Source organism: Sciurus vulgaris (genome assembly GCF_902686455.1).
Source record: "Sciurus vulgaris genome assembly, chromosome: 12".
NCBI classification, from domain to species: domain Eukaryota; kingdom Metazoa; phylum Chordata; class Mammalia; order Rodentia; family Sciuridae; genus Sciurus; species Sciurus vulgaris.
Window position 1 is genome coordinate 14,593,302 of NC_136473.1, and position 19,491 is coordinate 14,612,792.

The 19,491-nt window shown below is 47.3% G+C and overlaps 1 protein-coding gene across 1 annotated transcript in view; it reads right to left on the reverse strand.

Annotated features, from left to right (window-relative positions):
• Positions 1 to 237: 237 nt before the first annotated feature.
• Positions 238 to 19,491, reverse strand: part of ITIH5 (inter-alpha-trypsin inhibitor heavy chain 5) — an 81,743-nt gene continuing 62,489 nt past the window's right edge. Inside the window, exons 8-14 of the mRNA XM_079106996.1 lie at positions 19,081 to 19,249; positions 15,443 to 15,752; positions 12,442 to 13,001; positions 10,125 to 10,178; positions 8,043 to 8,159; positions 5,701 to 6,078; positions 238 to 4,230 (exon numbers count right to left, since the gene is read on the reverse strand). Of these exons, the coding sequence (XP_078963122.1) occupies positions 3,929 to 4,230; positions 5,701 to 6,078; positions 8,043 to 8,159; positions 10,125 to 10,178; positions 12,442 to 13,001; positions 15,443 to 15,752; positions 19,081 to 19,249 (1,890 nt within the window). The 3' untranslated portion in view covers positions 238 to 3,928. The remainder of the gene's footprint in view (positions 4,231 to 5,700; positions 6,079 to 8,042; positions 8,160 to 10,124; positions 10,179 to 12,441; positions 13,002 to 15,442; positions 15,753 to 19,080; positions 19,250 to 19,491) is intronic.

Below are 19,491 nucleotides of genomic sequence, written 5' to 3' on the forward strand. Positions count from 1 at the left end.
AATGGAAAGTACTTATGGATATAAACACATCTAAAAGGTACAGTAAAAATATTAGACAGCAGAAAATTCTCAGCTCCATTAAACTCTGATGGGACCACTGTCCTAACATGCCATCCACTGTAGACCAAAACTTCATTATGCAGCTCATGACTGCAATTCAGAAAGTCCTACGTACAAGCAGCACAGTCAGGATGATTGCTTTATCCCCAATAGCCCTGATTCCATTTTCCCTTAAAAAACAAAACACCTGATTACTTATTTCTAGACATCATTTTTTTTCACAAATTTTTGTTTAAGAAAAATGTTTCTTGAAATGTGAACTATCTTGTACCCTCCTTATTATTTAAAATGGGTTAAAATAAATATTTAAAATTATACTTCTAAGTATTTACTTAGCTGTGTTATTTTATTTTCTGTCTATTTTAGCTAGATGGTATTCTTATGGTTCTAAGAGTCTTTCAAATTTTAATAATAGCACTGTTTGTGTACATTCTGGGTAGCGCAGAGAAAGGAAAAAGAATGCATAATGATTTAGTGTCTTCCTCAGCCTGGACTGCTATAACAAGAATACCCTAGACTGGGTGGTTTACACAATAAGCATTTATTTCTCCCAGGTCTGGAGGTTGGGAAGGCCAAGATCAAGGTGTCAGCAGATTTGGTGTCTGGTGAGGGTTCTCTTCCTGGTCTACAAACATTCTATTCATACACGGTGGAGGCAAGAGAGATGATCCCTCCTGTCTCTTCTTAGAAAGGCTTTAATCCCATTCATGCGGGCTCTGTCCTCAGGACCTGATCACTTCTGAAAGAACCCACCCTCGAGGACCATCACATTGAGAATTTTGGCTTTAACATATGAATTTTGGAAAAACACAGGCATTTGGTTTACAGGATTCAGTTAAGCCAAAAGATAAAGAATCCTGTTCTTAATCCACCTACAAAGACACACGATTCAAGTAAATATCGTGGTCCCTTCTGATGGGACCACAGAGGAGATCTCCCCAAGTCCCCTGCATCCTCAGTCCCCAGCATCGTCCATCACAGCTGGCTGGCTCTGATGGAGTGTTGCAATGCTTTTTCCTCCCAACACCCCCACCCTCTGGTCTGGAGGGGAAAATCATAACCAAGTCATACAGGAAGATAAGGCACCAGGCATGGGCAAGCAAGGAAGGCTCAGCCCGTTTTATGTGAGGAATATGAAACTCTAAGTTAGTAGACCCCTAAAGATGACCCACTCGGGGTCTTCTGTCAGAGGAGGAAGAGATTGGAATCCAGAGATGTGGACTTGCTCAAGATCCCAGTTAGCCCATTATGACTCATTAACATTAGCTGTTACGATAACAGTGAGATTTATCTCCTCTAACTTCAACATTTTTCTCAGTCCCATTCAATTACTCATTTAATAACCTCCCACTATTTTTTTAAAAAAGTTTTAGGAAAAACGATTGACCAGATGGTGAAAAAAATGTCAAAGCTAACAAAGTGAACTCAGGCAGTTCAGCTTACCCCTGCTCTAAGTCTTTTATTTAACTTGGCAGAAATCACTCAACAGCACCCTGCCTCAGTTTCCCTGTCTGAGAATTCCCCCCAGCCCTGCATTTGTTTTAAAGAGCTCGTCATTTACAACACATGTGGCCAATAACACACACACACACACACACACACACACACACACACACACATACACACACACATTTTTCAACCAAATTTAAAGGTCCTCCATAGTATACTGGTGTGAGGTTTTGGACTCACAGATACGAATTTCCAGGTCCAACAGAAAATTTAATGATCAATGCCTTCTGCAAATAAAAAGTGATCTACAACTAAGAGAAAGAAGAGTGGGTTTGTCTAAAGTAAAAACATAACTTTAAAAGCTGTAAAAAAAAAAATTTTTTTTTTTTCCTGAGCAGGACGGTTAGTGACAGGTCTCTCATTGGAATATGATTCTCTGCTTTTAGACAAGGTGTCCACTGAATAGTAGTGACCGGGCTTGCCTAGTAACATCCTCCTCTCCCCAGTGTGAGGCCAACACCTGGAACAACATGCCATTGCTCCACGTGCAGAGCAGGGGCCTGGGCCTCTTGGCACCAGGGCTGTCTGCTCAGCTGGGATTTACATAATGGAAGGTCCCGGGGAGTCTGACCAGGACGGCACTGGCCAGCCCTGGCTGGAGTTCCTCCTCTCTTTCTGAGCTCTAAAAGGTGGAAGCATCTGTCAGCCATATGGGCTGCTCCTCTTTGCACCTCTGGCAGGAAAACAGGCAGCTGAGTTTGGGAAGATGGGAGCCAGATAAATAGCACAGCTGTCAGGCCATGGTCAAGTGCAGAGGGAAGCGGGCCATGAGAGGGACAGTATAGTCAGTGCTAACTGGCCCCTGAAGCCACAGCCTCTGACAGGAACATGCGGATGTCATTTTACTGCTCCGATGTTTCCCACGGGAAGGTAAATATGATCAACGATTTTCTCAGCGCTGGCTCTCAAGTGCTGCGCATGCCTTCCCGGTCCATGCAGAGGCTGCCCTGGCACCAGGCCGGTCGGAGGAAACCCCATGTAAGCCCACACAAAGCCTTTCGCTCTGGCCCACATCAAAACATGCTGTTTCCCTGACCACAGTCTTTCTCTCTCTGCTGTTGGGCTCCATTGCCCCCTGCGTCCATCTGCTTCCAACCAGTGGCTCCGAGAAGACCAAGCCCAGCAGAGTGCTGTCGTGGGGAGGGGCAAAGGCTCTCGGGCCATCACACCTGGTGGCCCTTGGTGATATGACCAGGCTTACACCTTCAGAAGGAAAAGGTAACATGCAGTGACTTTTTGCAGCCCCTCTGATTTTAACACCTTCCTTAGGGAATCAGGTTTGCCCAAGTTCCGGAACCAATACCGGCTACTCAGGCTGGTTTCCTGGCTTTTGCCCATGTAAGAAGTGGGAAGTCCTTTCAGATTTTCTAAGCGTGTATGCCCTTCCTGCCGACAGCATGCAAGCTGCTTCTTCCTACACACAGGCTGTGGGCTCACTCTGAGGCTACTCTACCTTGCAGGCTAGCACCATGCCAGAGTCCTCCATCAGCTCCTGGAGGGTGAAATGGCCCAGAAATCCTGACCAAGACTGAAGAGTTCCAAGCTAACAATTTGCCTTTCAACTGGCCAACTCCCCAGCACCAAGACAGGCCAATAAACACCATCCATGTGGGGGCTGCCCTGTTTATTAAAAGCACTTAGCTTATTGGAATAAATTGCACAATATCCACCAGCAAAATCAAGTGATCTGGAAAGCCTATGAGGAAAGAGATCAGTATCTGGGATGTACATGTTTCTACATTTTAAAAATATATTTTTTTTAATTTTAAAAAATAATGTTAAAAACAAAAATTAATTTGTAAGGGCAAGATTCCATAGCAGAGGAAAATCCCCTCCTAAAACAAGATTTAATTATTTATAATGATCCAACGTATGTGCTGTCTGTATGGCCTGTGGCCCAAGGTCAACGGGGGGCCCCCCAGGGAAGAGATTTCTAAGCATGAATAATATAAGGCTAAAAGCAGAGGGCCCATGCTTGGCTGCTTCTACAGAGAACACGGTTTCACAGCAACCTTGCATCATCAGAAAAGGTTACTTTATGGTCAGCTACAAGTTGGACAAGCCAGATGATATACCATACAAACTTTCTTGCTTTTGAATATGACCTTCCTCCCCTTGTTGCTACCATTTTTCTCTACTGTAGATGAGGGTGGGGGTGGGGGAGGAAGAGGAAAGAGAAGCAAACAGTATTTTCTCTAGAGCTTCCTGGCCCTACCCTTTGCCCAAGCAGACACCAGACCTCGACTCCAGCAGGCCTAGGCTCTGGAGCGCAGCTCATTGCAAGAGGCAGCATGCACAAGCATCAAGAAGGGCTGCCCCACCGAGTCCCCCAGAGTCACTTTCCTTTCATGCGCTTTTCTTAATTAAGGCGGCTGGATTCAGATCCCAATGTCGTCTCTGTGTCAAACGGATGAGATGCCAGGTAATCTTTATACTCCCCATCAATCAGTTTGGCAGCATTGTTCCTGGCAAACCAGCAGTCTATCTGCTCCTCCCCATTGTAAATCTTCCTTTGTTTCCACACCACTGGGACTCGGTGCCCTTTCACCTTTAGGATGGTCTCAGAAGTTGCTCCTGCGGGCAGGAGTGGAGAATTGGTAAGATTCTTGCCGTGCCCTGCAGGTTCCTCCGTGAGTTTGGCATCCTGGTTCAGGAACTGACCTGAGAAGACAAAAATAAATAAAAAGCATCACTGTATGCTGAATGCAGACAACAGGCACAATAGATATAAGTCAATGATATGGGGGCAGGTTATGTCCCCAGGTGGACTGCGTGCATACATTGTCCAGCCCAGTGTTCGGGAGCATAATAAGAGAGAGCTGAGCTGCTGCTCATAGTGACCTGCCACATGTGGAAGCTGCCCAGTTGCTAAACATCGAGATGTTGCCTAAACAACAACTGGAGACAACAACAGTCTCTGAACTGTGAGGACAAGACAAGGAATTTGGGCAAAGGGTCAGGTCTTCCCTTGCCTGCCTGTTATAGGTCCCCCTCCAGACAAGGCAAGTAGCCGGTGCACCCGGGTGGGGTATGGAAAGCAGTTACTTCACTCCTGACACTTGTTCTCAGAATTCTCCAGGTCAGGCGAGGGCACTGCTCAGGCCCGTTGGACACCGATCTGCATCTGTGAGACGGGGTGCATGCTTGGCAGCCAGGTATGGCAAAACACGTCCAGCTCAAGTGCCAGGAAATCCTGCTTTCTAAACTGAGCCCTGGCAATGACTCACCCTTCATTTTTGGGCCAGGAGCCCACATGAAATTGCACGTTGAAGGATGCTGGCCAGAGCGGCCTGCCTGCTGCTCACGGCAGCAATGGGGTAACTCCTTTGAAAAGCAACTGTCTTGTGCTGGGAGGGCGGTGGGCCACTTTTCTGTGTCTCCTTGCAGAGAAACAAGGACTCAGACCTTAGACGATTACCCTTCACTGCTTTGCTCTCCCAGAGACTAGTGAGAGCTGGTTTGCAACACCTACTCCTATTCATCAGAAGCCAACAATACAGTTTTCATATTATAAACAGTCAGCACTCCATAGCCACAGATTGTACACCTTTGGATTCAATCAACTGTGGACCAAACATATTTGGAAAAAAATGCATCTGTATTGGGCATATACCTACTTTTTCCTCGATATTATTCCTTACCCAATTCAGCATATCAGCTATTCATACTGCATTGGCTTTCTATGAAGTATGATAAGTAATCTAGAAATGATCGAAAGCACATGGAAGGATGGGTGTTGGTTTTACACAAGTACTAAGCTATTTTATTTTATTGCTGTACTGTGAATACCATTGAGTGATATCTTCAGTCCCTCACTAGGTTGCCCAAGCTGACCTTGAACTTGCCATCCTCCCTGCCTTAGCTTCCTGAGTGGCTGGGATTACAGGTGGGTGCCACCTCTACTGGCTTAGGTGGGACATTTTATATAAGGGACTTGAGCAGCCTCAGATTTTGGTATCCTCATGGGATCCTGGAACCAGTGCCTGGTGGATGCCAAGGGACAGCTATATACATGAGAACCACATTCCCATTGAATTTCCCAATCAAGCTGAAGAGATTGGCATCACGGGCTGCTCTTTGAGAATCTAATTCCATCCTACAAACCCCACATACAGCTGAGCGGCTGCCCACCTAAGAGGCCATGGCAGTTGCTGGAAAGGCCCCGGCTGTTGGCGATGTAGAAGCCCAGGTGGTTTCTCTGGAAGGGCGCCGGCTTTTTGTAGAGGTGAATGAGGATAACAAAGGCAATGGTGCCCTGGATGGTGACAGTGACGTTGGCGTTGGCGGACACCGACACCTCCAGCCCCCGGCTGCCCACCACCACGCTCTGGTTGCAGGGGAGGACCAGTCTGTCTCCGCCGTCCAGGATGACCCTGTTGGGCGTGATCTCCAGGTACGATCTCTTGGGCTTGTTGATGAGGATGGTGATGGTGCGAAAGTAGGTGCGCTGTTTCTTGTGACCACTGGGTGGCGCGGGGGCCCCGATTAACTCTCCATTCACCGTCACACCTGGAAGTCCAGGGGAAGAGGACAATGGTTAGAAACAGGATCCCCATCCCTAAAGGCCTCTTGGTCAGAATTTCCTTCCTCCTCCTGGTCTTTGTATCTCTAGCTCCCGCAGCTGACTCCCCTTAGGGGCTGCTCAGTGCTGGCTGAATGAGTGAATGGGTGCAGATGGACGGCAGGCAGCTATGGGCGAGCTTCCTCCCCCACATCTGACCAGCATCTTGGAGCAAGGGAAGAAGGATGCAGGACAGGGTCAAGATCACAGAAGGGGATTGCGTGTTCGTGTGCCTTCATACCAGCCTGGGTGTAGGACAGAAAGGTTCTGTGGTTCTGATGCATATTTTGTGTCCACCAGTAGCCACAGATCCTAATTCTGAGACCCCTGATGCTTCTGAGCAGTTGGTAGAATGCAAAGCTAGAATGTTTTTCAGTCCAAAAACTCAAGTTCTTCCATGTCCAAGGTGTTCGTCCTTAGATAAGCCATTGAAAAAGTTCAACCTCAATTCCCTCATCATGTAAAATGGGGAAGATACAGACACTAACTGAAGTTTTGCAAGGGTTGCAAAGGAAGCATATGTGTAAGTTGTCAGTGGCCATCAAATATAGATCCTGTGTTTATTCCTTGCCTCTACGAACGCAAGCTTTTCTGGACTTGAGCTAGGCTGGCAGCCAGCTCCCAGGACTCCCTGTTGTCTGGCTGAATAACAAACAGATGCAATTGCACAGAAGATGCTTGGAATGAATTAAGTGAGGTGTGCTACATGGGCTTTGCCTTCATGCAAAGAGGCAATTTTCAATAATAAAAGATTTCTATATAATTAACTTGTGTTCTCTACTTTGGGGATCATCTTCCCAGTAAATTTTGACTGTAACTTCTTAGGTACTAAAGGAGAAAAGTGTTTTCCCTGGGACAAGGAGTGTGTGTGTGTGTGTGTGTGTGTGTGTGTGTTGGGGTGGGGGGTTTGTGGGGTCTGGGGGCACAGAAATCCCTGCCTGAGCAGAGCCCCTGATCTTTGGCCTCCATACTTTAAACATCTTCAGGCTGAGTTCCCGTCTTGGGCAGAATACAGAAACCATGGAATTGTTCCAAAGAGAGGGAACACTTCCAGGAAGGGCTGCAGTTAGGCCCTGATCTTACTCCTGCATCCTTTGAAATGGAAAACATTAGAAATTTAGCTCTGAGACTAGAAAGACCTGCAAGAGAACAATGTGATCAAGGAGACTCAGGATCGAACTACTTAATTGCGCATGCCTATCACCCAGCAAGGACCTCTGTACTCTGACCTTACAAAACTTTCATTTTCTCACCACTGACAAATACCAGAAAGTCCACTCCCAAGCTTCCTCACAAAGCCATGCTGTGTGGCTGTCCACATGGTTGTCCCCAAGCATGGCTACCTGCACTGAACTCCAAAAGCTTTTTCTGTGCCAACTTCTTTTACCCAGTACCTCTACCCAGCCCAGGAGACCAGAGTTCCCTTTACATCCCTGCTCGCGGCACACAGGGCTGTGTGGTTAACCTCTGGGCTTCTCATCTGAGTCACCATGGAACTGAGATAGATGAGTTTAGGCCACTGGCCTTTCCACCATCACGGTTTTTCCATGAAAAGACATTGTGACAATGACAACATCATGAGTTTCTGCAGCACTGGAGCATTTATGAAGTCACTTCATGTCCACTATTTAGTTGATCCATTTCATAACTGCCCTGAAGGGCCAGCAGAGCATCACAGTCTCTATTTCCCAAGGGAGACAACTGCAGTCCAAGGCCACACAAGTCATTAAGCGTGGGTCTGAATGTCTGGCCAAGTCCAGGAACAATGTCCACTTCCCGTCATCTATCAGTAGCTCCCGCTGAGCATGCACCATGTGTTCCTTACTTAACTGGCCATTCACCTGAAGAACAGAGAAGGATGCAGCCCCTCCCAGGCCCTTGCCTTGATGCCACCAGGGAGAGCAGTACTCACCAGAGTCCATGTGATCAGAGACTAGCCGGAGGATGTCCCCGGGTTGCCCATCAATGTTGAAGCAGACGGTGAGTTTGCTCAGGGGGAAATCCACAACAAAATGGGGGTCACCATCCACTGCCAAGATGGGAGAAAAAGGAGAGAGAAAGACAGATGTTTACTGGCTGTCTTCCATGTGCTAAGTACTACTTTATATTTTCTCACGAATCATTTATTTACTCCCAACGACAGTGCTGGAAGAATTTTCCTCAATGTCTAAACAAGGGGGAGAAGAGACTCTCCGAAGTCTCCCAGTGAGTTCATGGTAAAGTAAATACTGACTTCAGGTCTCCCAAACCCAAATCCAGCGCTCCGTTCGCCAGGCCTAGTTAAGTGCGGACAACTAGGCTTTGAGAGGCAGCAGGGGGTGGAGAGATGTCACCACCCCCTCTCAACAACCACCTGCATAGTCCTCAAAGTCCTGGGTGGGTTTCCCCGGGTCACGTGCTGTCCTCTCACTGCCCATATGAAGAACGCGGACCATTCCTGTCTACGGCCAGAGTTCCCTGGCACTTCTCCCGGAAGCCCAGCCTGACTCACACACTCCCAGTACCAGCTGTATGCAACCCTAGCATGCAAGCCCTAACGGCCAAGTCCAATTTATGGGCAGTGACAAATGAAGCAGAGTCACTAAGTTGGGCAGTGACAGTGAAGAGGGCAGAAATCACTCCTAGGGGTCATATTGACTTGACTGCTCTCAAATTTTTGTCCACAGATGAAGTTTAGCTGGCCCTGTTCCTTATCCATTTCTATCCCTTTTCACCTCTGCCAAATAAGCAGCCTTGTTTCTTGCTGTACAGACCAAATGTTTCTCAAGAGTCTGCATGAATCCTCTCCTTTCACTGGACTGGAGATGTACTTTCTAACTTACACGCCAGATACAGCATGTTTCATTACACCTCTGTGCTTCTCACGCATGTGTACGTGTATGAGAATGTGCCTGGATACAGGGGAGCCTGGGTCAGGAGGAGTCCTGTCTTTTCAAGCTGCAGGCAACTTCCTGTCCTCCTTATACCTACAGAAAAACTCCTCGCTGCCTCCAGCATCGCTCAGAAGAGCTCTGGAGAGCTACTCTCACTGTGAAGCGCCTCAAGTCCCCTGTGAATGGCAATATATAAAGAAATACAAAGAATCTGTCTTTGGATGGTGGGGGGAGTAAAAATGACACCCAGAGGAAACAAAAGTTCTCATCCACATTTTTTGGCACTCTTGGATATGAATATGACTTATCTGATAGTACTTTGAGACTTTCTGTACACACCTACAACATCAGTTCTACTCAAACCATTCAAATCCCTTTACAAGAAAAGATATTGGTTGTTGCAAATAAAGAGGAGAGGAGTCCAAAAATCAGTACGCAGGCAGCATCCAAGAGGAAGGTTTTCTTGCATTCCACAAAGCACATGTCGTCAAGGAACTGCATTCCGTCCATGAGAGACTACGCATTTCATCCCCATAGCTAATCCCTAGGATGTCCCTGGCTTTATGAACCTGCACGTACAGCACATCAGCAGAGGCGATCAGGAGACTCAGAAGGGAAGATGTGTACGCTGGAAAACAAAACCAGTGCCCCTAAGGCTGCTTTTCCATTTTTATCATAATTCCAAAAGCTGCCAAAAGGAAACCGTATGACGTCTTTAATCTGTTTTCCTTCTAAAGTTTAGAATTACAAGACCACAATAACAGCACAATCCCACCTGCCTCTACAGACGTTTCTGTATTCATGGCATCAGAGGCTGGAAGGACACACACTTCAGACCCCTTAAAACCCAACGAGGTTCAGAAGGTGTCTTTGTTATGCGTCTCTTCTTCCACCAGAGTGCTTGCCAGGCTTCCTGGGGGCTGTGTTGGCAGGTGTTGATGTAATGGCTTCATGATGGTCCTGGTTCTCGGCACTCACTCTGCTGGCCTGAGCTAAATAAATATGGTCAGATGCCTTGTCCTATGAGCTGCTAATTTAACTGGCTTCAGAGAATTCCTGGTGGCCCTGTTCAAACTTCCCTTGCTCCCAACTCAGCCACCAAACCCCCTCCTTCTCTTTACCTGATGTTTTAGAGATTTTGATTCTTGGGTCATACAGTTTCTTCAGAGTAGGCCCTAAAAAAGAAGAGGGAAGAGAATACTGCCATTATTCATCAAAGAGGAGGCCGGGAGAGGTCCCCAAGAAGCAGGCTGAGATGAGAAATACTGAGGTTTCAGATACATTTTTAACAAAGAATAGAAACTTCCAAACATCATCTATTTGAAAGGGGAAGCCTGGCCTCAAAAGACAAGTGAGGATGGTTGATGGTGTTATTGTCTAAGCAACCAGGATTTTTCTTTTCGGTGATCTCTGTTTACATCATAGGGGGAAACAGTCTACCCCACTTACCATACGGTTCTGGGGAAAGGGAGAGAGGGGGTAATTGTTCAGGGAATACAGAGTTTCAGTTCCGCAAGATGAAACACTTTCTGGAGCTGTATTTCAGTACAATGAGAATGTAGCCAACACTACTGAACTGTACACATAAAATGGTTAAGATGGTAAATTTTATGTTATGTAGTTTTTACTGCAATAAAAATAAAGGAGAGAGTTATTTTCCAGGGTCCAGAGCTATGTGTATAAGCATAGTTCAGAAAGCATTTTGAAACACCAAGGATTCAAAGTGTACCTTGGAAAAAATATTCAATTAAATGATAACCTAAAAGTAAATTAATTTCTATAAATAAACCAACATCATATGGCACATTAGCAAAATTATGATCCTCTGCTCATTTTTGCCCCTCATAGAAATTAAAGGTCAACAGTGTTGGGGAAGTAGTTCAGTGGCAGAGGACTTGCCTAGCATGCCTAAGGCCCTGGGTTCCATCCCCAGTACACAAAAAGGAAAAGGAAATTAAAGATCAAAATATCTACATGGGTTTTAAGAACCCCTTCCTAATTCTGGTCCCTGGAGAGCATGATGTGGGCAGAGCACAGATGGACCAGGAAGGAGGGGGAAGTTCTTAGGCCCTGATGATTGCCACAGGCACTTAAAAAAGTTAATATTAAAACATCATCAGAGCTTTAAGGACAGGAAGATTGTCTTACAAAATCACTGACGCTTCAGGAAAAGCTTATTCCAAAACTCTCTTTTGAACCATCAGTTGGTTATTTCCTCGTCTGTGTTCCTGGTCCTCTGGGTCTTGTGTCATCTGTCTCTGATCTCTCCTGAAGCCACTGAGATTTGAGTGGTTAATGTAAGATCTTTATTACTCAAATAACCATTTTTCCTGGACATGGGACAGGTCTTGTGCATGTGAAGGAACAGTGTCCTGCAGCTTGCCTTTTATCAGAATGAAAACGGCCCAGGCGCCAGTCTTTCGAACACGGCCACAGCTGGGTGTCGCCTGCCTGTCAGGGTCTGAACTTCTCCAGGAGTCTCTCGCCCGACGGGCCTTGTGGAGAGGAGGGCTAAGATCTGCACAACACCAGTCACGTGCCCAAGACTCTGTGCGTGATCCTCACGGCAGCCCTCAGGGAACCTGTTACCACCCCGAATTCCCAACAAGGAAAGGGAGGCTCAGCGCGTCTGGAACCTGCCTGGGGATCTCACAGCAGGTCAGGAGGTCGGTGGATCCTGGCTTCCTTCTCTCACCACACCCAGGTGCTTCTCAGAGCTCAGAGTGTGAGGAAGCACTGAGACAGCAGTCAACCAGGGCTGGTTAACTTCAGCCCCCTTTCCAAGGACAGGGCAACTCCACAGGGGCCTAATGACAATGCCACCCGCAACCCATGCTTCACTTTCCACCAGTGGACAGGACCCAGACGATCACCCTAAGATTTGGTTTTACTGCTTTTTCTTTCTCCAGTGACCATCTCTGCTAAGTCCCCTTTGTCCACTGGTGTGCTGACCGAGCATGACAGCTTCTGCTGGATTCTGAGTGGCAGGTGTGTCCGGGGTGAATTCTCTCAAGACTCCATAGCTTGGTTGTTCACAAACTCTCAAGAAAACGAAATCGATCACTCGCACACAATAACACAACTCTGATGTGTTTCAGAACATAGGAAGGCACTCAGACGGAACACATTTGACTGTGTGTTCATCTCGGGGCCTCCAGGAAAGGCTGTGTGTGGTGGTCCTCGACTTACCGATGGTTGACTGATGGGCTGACATCACTGGGCAAGCTTTCCCAGCCTCACGCCGTTGTCTATGTCTCATTTCTCGAGAGCCACAGTTTATAACACAAATACGACAATCAAAAAGATACTCTTTGAGGACTACTCTACATGCAAGGGTCTTGATTATAAAACTCTACAGTGTGATAAAATAAAATAAACTTGCTGAGGTCACCACGGCCTCGCTAGGAGCCAGGACTCACATTTCCAGAGCTGCCTTACCTGGCTGTGGACCAGCTCCTCGCAGGCTCTGCATCACTGTCTCAGGGCCGGTGGCGGCAGACATGCCACGGACGTCCTCCAGCCCACCTGTGTGGAGTGCCAGCCTCTTGAGCTTCATGGACGTGAAGGGGGTGAGGAAGTGATAGTTCACGGCCAGAGCCTGGGCCCTCTGCCTCAGCTGCTCCTTCTCCAGCTCATCGTTGCTCTGCACCCAGGAGCTCAGCAGCTCCTTCACGGTTAGGTAGCTCCAGAGACGCTCAACGTGGTTGGGGTCCCCCTCGCCGTCACCTTTAGGTCTGGGGCTTCCTGGGACATCGTTCCCCACCTGCTGGGGCTCCACAGGCACCTCTGTCTTCAGCACAACAAATTTCTTACTGTTGCTGGCCGTGACCTCCACATGCAAATGCTCCAGCCTCCTGTCTGCCAGCTTCCCAGCAATGATGATCTCCGAGCCATTGAAATAGTTGGGGAACAGGGTTTTGGTGGCATGCTCCACTATGCCAGGAGGATAGTCGACGCGGATGTCGGAAAGGAGGGGTGTCCTGATCTCATCGTAGAACCTGCAGTCCAAGAAGACAGAGAATCAGGGCCCTGACCCTGGCGAGGAGTCCACACCCCAGAGGGGAGGATCTGACTCCAAAAGCAATCTGGGTCCAACACTGGACCCAGCACAGCAGACCCCAGGAGGCCATTCAGCGGGAGCTTGCGCACCACTGGCAAGAGAGCACTCGCTCCCTCTCAAGGCTTCCTGGCCCCTTTACCAACTCTGACGATGAGGAGCCCTCCTTAGACCAGGTCAAGACAGACCCCCTGGAACTTCCAGCCAGAGGCCTCAGTGTTGCCTCTAGAGCAAGACAGAATTAGGGTCAACTGTCCTCAACGTGAAAGCCATTTAGATGCTCCAGTGACTCTGCCCAGGGTTCCCTGGGGTCTTCTCTTCATGCTCCCTAATCAACCACCCAATTTTTTAACTGGCGCATATTAATTATACAGAACGGTGAGTTTCACTGTGGCATACTCATGCAGAAAATATAATCTGAAGAACATGGAACACTTCACCATTTGGGGTATCATCCTGGCACAAGGGTTGTGCTGAACTCTGTATTGTGCCAAGCTTAGCTTATGGGCTGTCAAAGCGAGCAGTTCTCGTGGGCTATTCTTCCTGTGATTCAACTCCAAGATCCTAAGCACTCCTGATATATTTCCTTGAATATACCTAAGCTTCTCAAAGAGTCACTTAAAATATTGCTCTTAAAACCAAATACACATTCCAGATGAATTTTAAGCAGCATGTTATACTTGAGAAATCTGACCTTGACTTTTAACATGGTGCTTTTGTGTGATGTGACATTTGTTTCTATTCGTTTTTCTTGTGGGTCTGTTATATGGTTGCTTTTTGCTAAGGACACAATTAAAATCCCTTTCCCCTAGGTGTAGAGAGAATAGGCTGTGGAGTTCAAGTTCCGTCTGTGTGTCTTAGGACACGTGTTCCTTACTGTGTGTCTTAGGACATGTGACTCAACCTCTCCAAACTTCAGTTTCTTCAGCCACAAAATTGAAATGTTAACAGTACTACTTTGGTAGTCTACCAGCTGTCTCCCCAAGTCCATTCTCCCCTTCTTTTGTGTTAATTGAGCTCTAACTAGGCATTTGTTAATCCTCCTACAAAAAACATATCCTAACCTCCACTGGGGCCAGTTATGACTATGTGACCATGATCTCATCAATGGAATATAAATACAAGTGATTTGTGAAAACTTCAAAGACACTGGCTAAAAACAAAATGGCTTGTGTTGGCTTTCCTTTCTTTCTCCTTTTCTGGGAAGGAAAAACAAGTAATAGTGACTTCATTTCAACCTGACAGTTTAGGACACCTACGGGGAACGAAGCCGGGAAACGGAAGGAGCCTGGGTCCCTGAAAGCCTTCATGGAGCAGAATCACGCCTGGCCCAACAGAGAGGTGGGGGAAATGAGCAGCTTTCTGAGTTGAGTCTCTGCATTTTGTCATCTCTGTGCAGCAGCTTAGCTTCTGCCTAATATACCTATCTCCTAGAACTTCTGTGAGGATCACATGAAACAAGGCACATAGAAATGCCTGGCATGTTCTGAGCTCTCCATAAATGTTCGGTATCAATAATACTTTTAGAATTGTGACAGTGCAGTTGACTTGCTTCAATGCTTTGGCTTTTGCCTATGAACTCTTCCTGAATCCCAGTTGTCATCAGAGCATGAGATTCTCCTTCTTCGAACCTAATTGTTCGAATAATTTTTTATAATGGTGGAAATCAATCTGGGTTTTCATTTAAATCTTTCATAAAAATGTTGGGAGAAAAATGGTGGCCAGTCCCCACCAACCACCTGTTTTTATTGCATACCTTAGAGACCTTCAGCAGGATTGATAATGAATACATTTCTTTGGCTTTGGCTACTGAACATCCACACGTCCACCTCAACCTCATTTGCCTTTATCACATATGCCACAATGCAGACAAGGGTACTGGATGCTGAAGTTGGCATCTTCAAACTGCAGTTAGCAAAGTCACATGCCAGGCTTGGCAACATGGCCTGAGCGAAGGTACTTCTGTGTTACAAGACCTAAGATCTAGTTTCTTTTCCACCTCAATATAATAATCTGAATATTCACCAGTTTTAATTGGTCCTTTGCTTCAAAATTAAAATACAGCCATTTATAAAATAAAGACAAAATATCAAGAAGGTAATTATAACCCTGGGAGCTCACTGGACACCTAATATCTGACACTGTGCTAACACTTTACACATTCAACTGTCAGCCAGCCATGACCCCCAGTCGTAAAAGTCTTCCCTAAGATCCCAAAACAGGACCTCGACCTGCCTGATTTCAAAACACACAGCATCTGCCAGTGCAAGGAGCTGTCAGTGCTTCCAGTCGGTGTGAGATCACCCTCATCTTGGATTTCACACTGAACCCAACCCTGGGCTCCCTCAGCCTCTCCTTGTCCCAAGAAGACCAGCAACTGACCCGATGAGCTGCGAGCCGGCGTCCTCCTCCTCATGCACACGCCGGGTGAGGCCACAGTTCTCCAGTGACAGTTTCTCCAGCAGTTTGAAGTCCACATCGTTCCCAATGCCGATGGTGAAGATGCAGATCCGACCTCGGGCGGCCTCCTTGGTGTTGTTGAGAATCTTGAGGGTGTGGGTCTCCCCAACAGTGGGTTTCCCGTCTGTCAGGAAGATGATGAGGGATACGCTCCGGTCCTCGATGTCGTTGTGGGCCACGTAGTTGTTGAGCAGCCCGATGGCCGTCTGAAGGGCCCCGTTGATGTCTGTGCCTGTAGGGATCAACACAGGACAGCTCACACCTCTGCATCCACCCTGGCCCTGACCCACGTGCAGAGCTGCAGAGAATCAGCCACGCAGGACTGAGCTGTGGGGAGGAGAGTCGCCTGCAAATGTGGGGAGACCATGCTTCAGATGAGCACAGAGTTACCCACCATCAAAACCTTTTTCCTAAGGTACCCAATGAGACCTGGGCTCAGAAGTCCTTATCTCAGCATGAATGGCTTCCATATTCCTGAGAATAGCATCCCAAAGAAGTAGAAGGTATCAGATGCAGAGATTTGAAGGAAGAAAGTCACAGAAGGAAGAAAGGAGCACAGAATGAGAAGGTGGGGGACAACTGGAGACCACCTCAGATGGCTGAAGGGGCAGCTTCATTCTCGCTTTCCTTGCCTGCTGCCTCTTCAGGACTACCTCTGCTCGTTAGAAGCCACAAAGGAAAGAGGCACCGATGCATATATGTACCTCTTGATCCTGCTAACACTCCTTTAGAAAGACGCCCGTCATCAACAGGTCTGATTAAAGTTGTGGGGCTGTGTCTGTGGTAGGTCCCAACATATAATTGCTTGGTGGATGCAGAGAGATGGGTGGTTGGTTGGTTAAGGTTAGAGCTATCATCTAAAATGAGGTTTCCGGATTAGCCAGGAAGTTCACTCAACTGAGCTACCACTGTTTAACCATCAGGGAAAACGGATTTCTTATTGTAGCATGAACATCTACTTCCTTTAGTTGATGTTTTTTGAATGGCTTGAGATAAAATTTACATACCAAAGAAATTTCCTATTCTAAGCACCCAATTCCTCATTTGTAGTCATGAATTTCTGCAACCACCTTCCAAACATCCTGCAAAATGGACCATGTTGGAAAGGACCAGATCACTTCTCCCACTGCTTTATACCCTCCAGAATTTCTGGCAAAAATGGTAAGTCTATGCCCATGACAATCACGTTTATAATTCTTGCTAAGATGCACACAGAGTCCAAACAGAAGGGAGAGTTACAGCTGAAACCGTCTTCAACACCTCTTTGGGATCGCTAATTTGCCTATTGTAACGTCCATGTAATTTCATATGGCCTCGGGGCGTGTGGGCATGGACTGACTGGCAGGTGTTTGTGTGCGCTTTAATCTGTACTTAGCAATGATGCCAAGTCTCCCTCTCCACTTTAAAGCCAAAGAAAGCTAGGGCCAAGGCATGGATTTAGGCTTCCTGATTGCACTTGGGTGCCAAAGAAACCGCAGGGCTCACAATCAAATCTACATTAAAACGGGGCATCTCTTCCTTGTTCACTCAGCAACAAAGAACTCACAGCACCCAAGGGCACCAGCAAGGGGGCTATTCAGGTGGGTAAAATTCATGGCCACGTCTGATGCTTGAAGAAGACTCCTGCATGCCAGTCCTCTTCTGTGCACCTTAAATATCTTACCTCATCCCAATAACAACCCCATTATTATCCCCACTGTAATTACAAAGAAACTGAGGCAGAGGGACATCCTATGGGTAGTAGGGAGTGGAGCTGGATTCAAATCCAGACAGTTATATGGCTTCAGAATCTACACTCTCAGTCCTGAGTGGGATATTCTCAGAGAGGAACAGATTAATCCACTGTGGATGAGAAGAGTCTGGGGCAATGCAGCGTCAAGAATAGGCAGAGGAGCCAGGCGGGGTGACGCATGCCTGTAATCCCAGAGGCTTGGGAGGCTGAGGCAGGAGGATTGCGAATTCAAAGCCAGCCTCTTAGCAACTTAGCAAGGCCCTAAGCAACTTAGTGAGACCCTGTCCCTAAATGAAATACAAAAAAGGGCTGGAATGTGGCTCAATGGGTAAGCGCCTCTGGGTTCAATTCCCCGCCCCTCAAAAAAAGAATAAGTAGAGGAAACCAACTGGGTTCTAAGGGTCAGATTCGAAAGGAACATAGTCCACAGATCAGCTGTTATCCCAAATTGTTTATCACCTTCCTCTCTCACACACACACGTCATCTGAACAGTAAGAGGTACCATTAAAGGAATTTCATTTAACAAATATCACTGAGGATGCAGTACAGGTCAGGAATCACGCGGGGTACTAGGGCTACAAAGACTTCGCAACCTTGTCAATTTCCTTCTGTGGACAAAAACCATCAGATTAAATCTAATCTTACACCTCTGCCATCAAACATGAGAACAGTTCTAGACTACGCTGCTGTGGAGGCTGGTAGGAAATACCACGCTAAGTCAGATACTGGCCAAGCAAGGCCAAGTTCCAGAAGAGGCTTGTTTGGAAAATCGGGGCTTGGTCTTTGATGGAAGGAAGACATGAACACAGAGAGAAGACTGAGCTGTTTCGTACGTTTCTAGATAACCAAAGTGGAGCTAACCCGGGTGACGACTTCAGAAGATGGGTCTCTGTAAAGGGCCTCTAAGAAAGGGAGCAGGGGCGGCTTGGTCCCACCAAACGCTCCAGCACTGAACACCTCTTCATGTGTCCACAGTATTCATGACACAGCAAGAGTCAGGCCCCTGTCTGGAGATGAAAAAACTTACATGTAGCACAGGCCAGTAAGACACTGTTCTGAGTCTCTGATCTCTGAAATATCTACTTATTTTATTTTTTAAATTTCTATTTCTTTTTTAATATTGGGGATTGAACTTATGGGCACCTAATTACTGCACCATATCCCTAGCACTTTGTTATTTTTTATATTGAGACGGGGGTCTCAGAGTTGTTGAGGCTGCACTTGAACATGCTGTCCTCCTGCCTCAGCCTCTCGAGCCACTGGATTACAGATGTGCACCTCCAAACCAGGCTCAGAATTCTCTCTGAACATTCTGCACATGCACCATGCTCAGGGCCACCATGCAGTGACTCAGAGCCCAGCATCCTCCCTGGCCCATTCACAGTCACAGCACGTCCCAGGCCACAGAGATCCACTTTGCTCCCTGCACAGCAGCCCTGTCTTGAAGTCCACCAGTTCTGCAGGGCAGTGCCATCTTGCTGCTTGAGGTGCCCACATCCAAATGGACCAAGTTAAAGCGAAGGCTTTAACTCTCCACTAAGAACAATGTAGAGAAAGAGCTTCCTTGTCCAGGATCCGAGAGAGAAGTCAGGAAACCCTCCTACCACCTTTCAGGTACTTTCCCCCTGTGAGCTGACCAACTTGGTTTGGGGACTAAGGGAGGAAAATGCACAAATCTGTTGTTCTGAGAACCACAAGCTCCTGAGAAAGTCCTCACCAGCTACCCTCTGTCCTGTCGAACCTTTACCTCTCAAATCCTCTTTGCTAGGCAGAAAACTAGCTTAGAGCATGCTGCAGCTCCCTGTGACAGACAGGAGCCGTTCTCACCTCCACTGGGTGACATGTGGTGAATGTGAATCTTGCCGTCCCTGATGTTGAGGGGAGTGACTGACAGCAGGTGGTCCTTCCACACTTTGATCCGGTTGGAAAACCCGATGATGCTGAAGCGATCCTGGGGCCGGAGGTCATGCAGAATGGTGAAGAGGGCATCCTTGGTCTAGGAAACAGAAGCCAAGCCAGTCACTCGATGGCATTAGTCCCCTTGTACCCTGGCTTGGACACTGCCCATGAGGAACCATCCCAGGTTCAGATTGCACCTGCCATGTAAAGGGGTCTTGGCTAAATAGAAGGAACTGTCGCTAGCTAAACACTGGCACCCTGCATACGAGACATGAGGACGTGTTTAACCTGTAACGGGTCACATGCTGTGACCAGCCAAGGTCTATCAGGCCCCGGTAT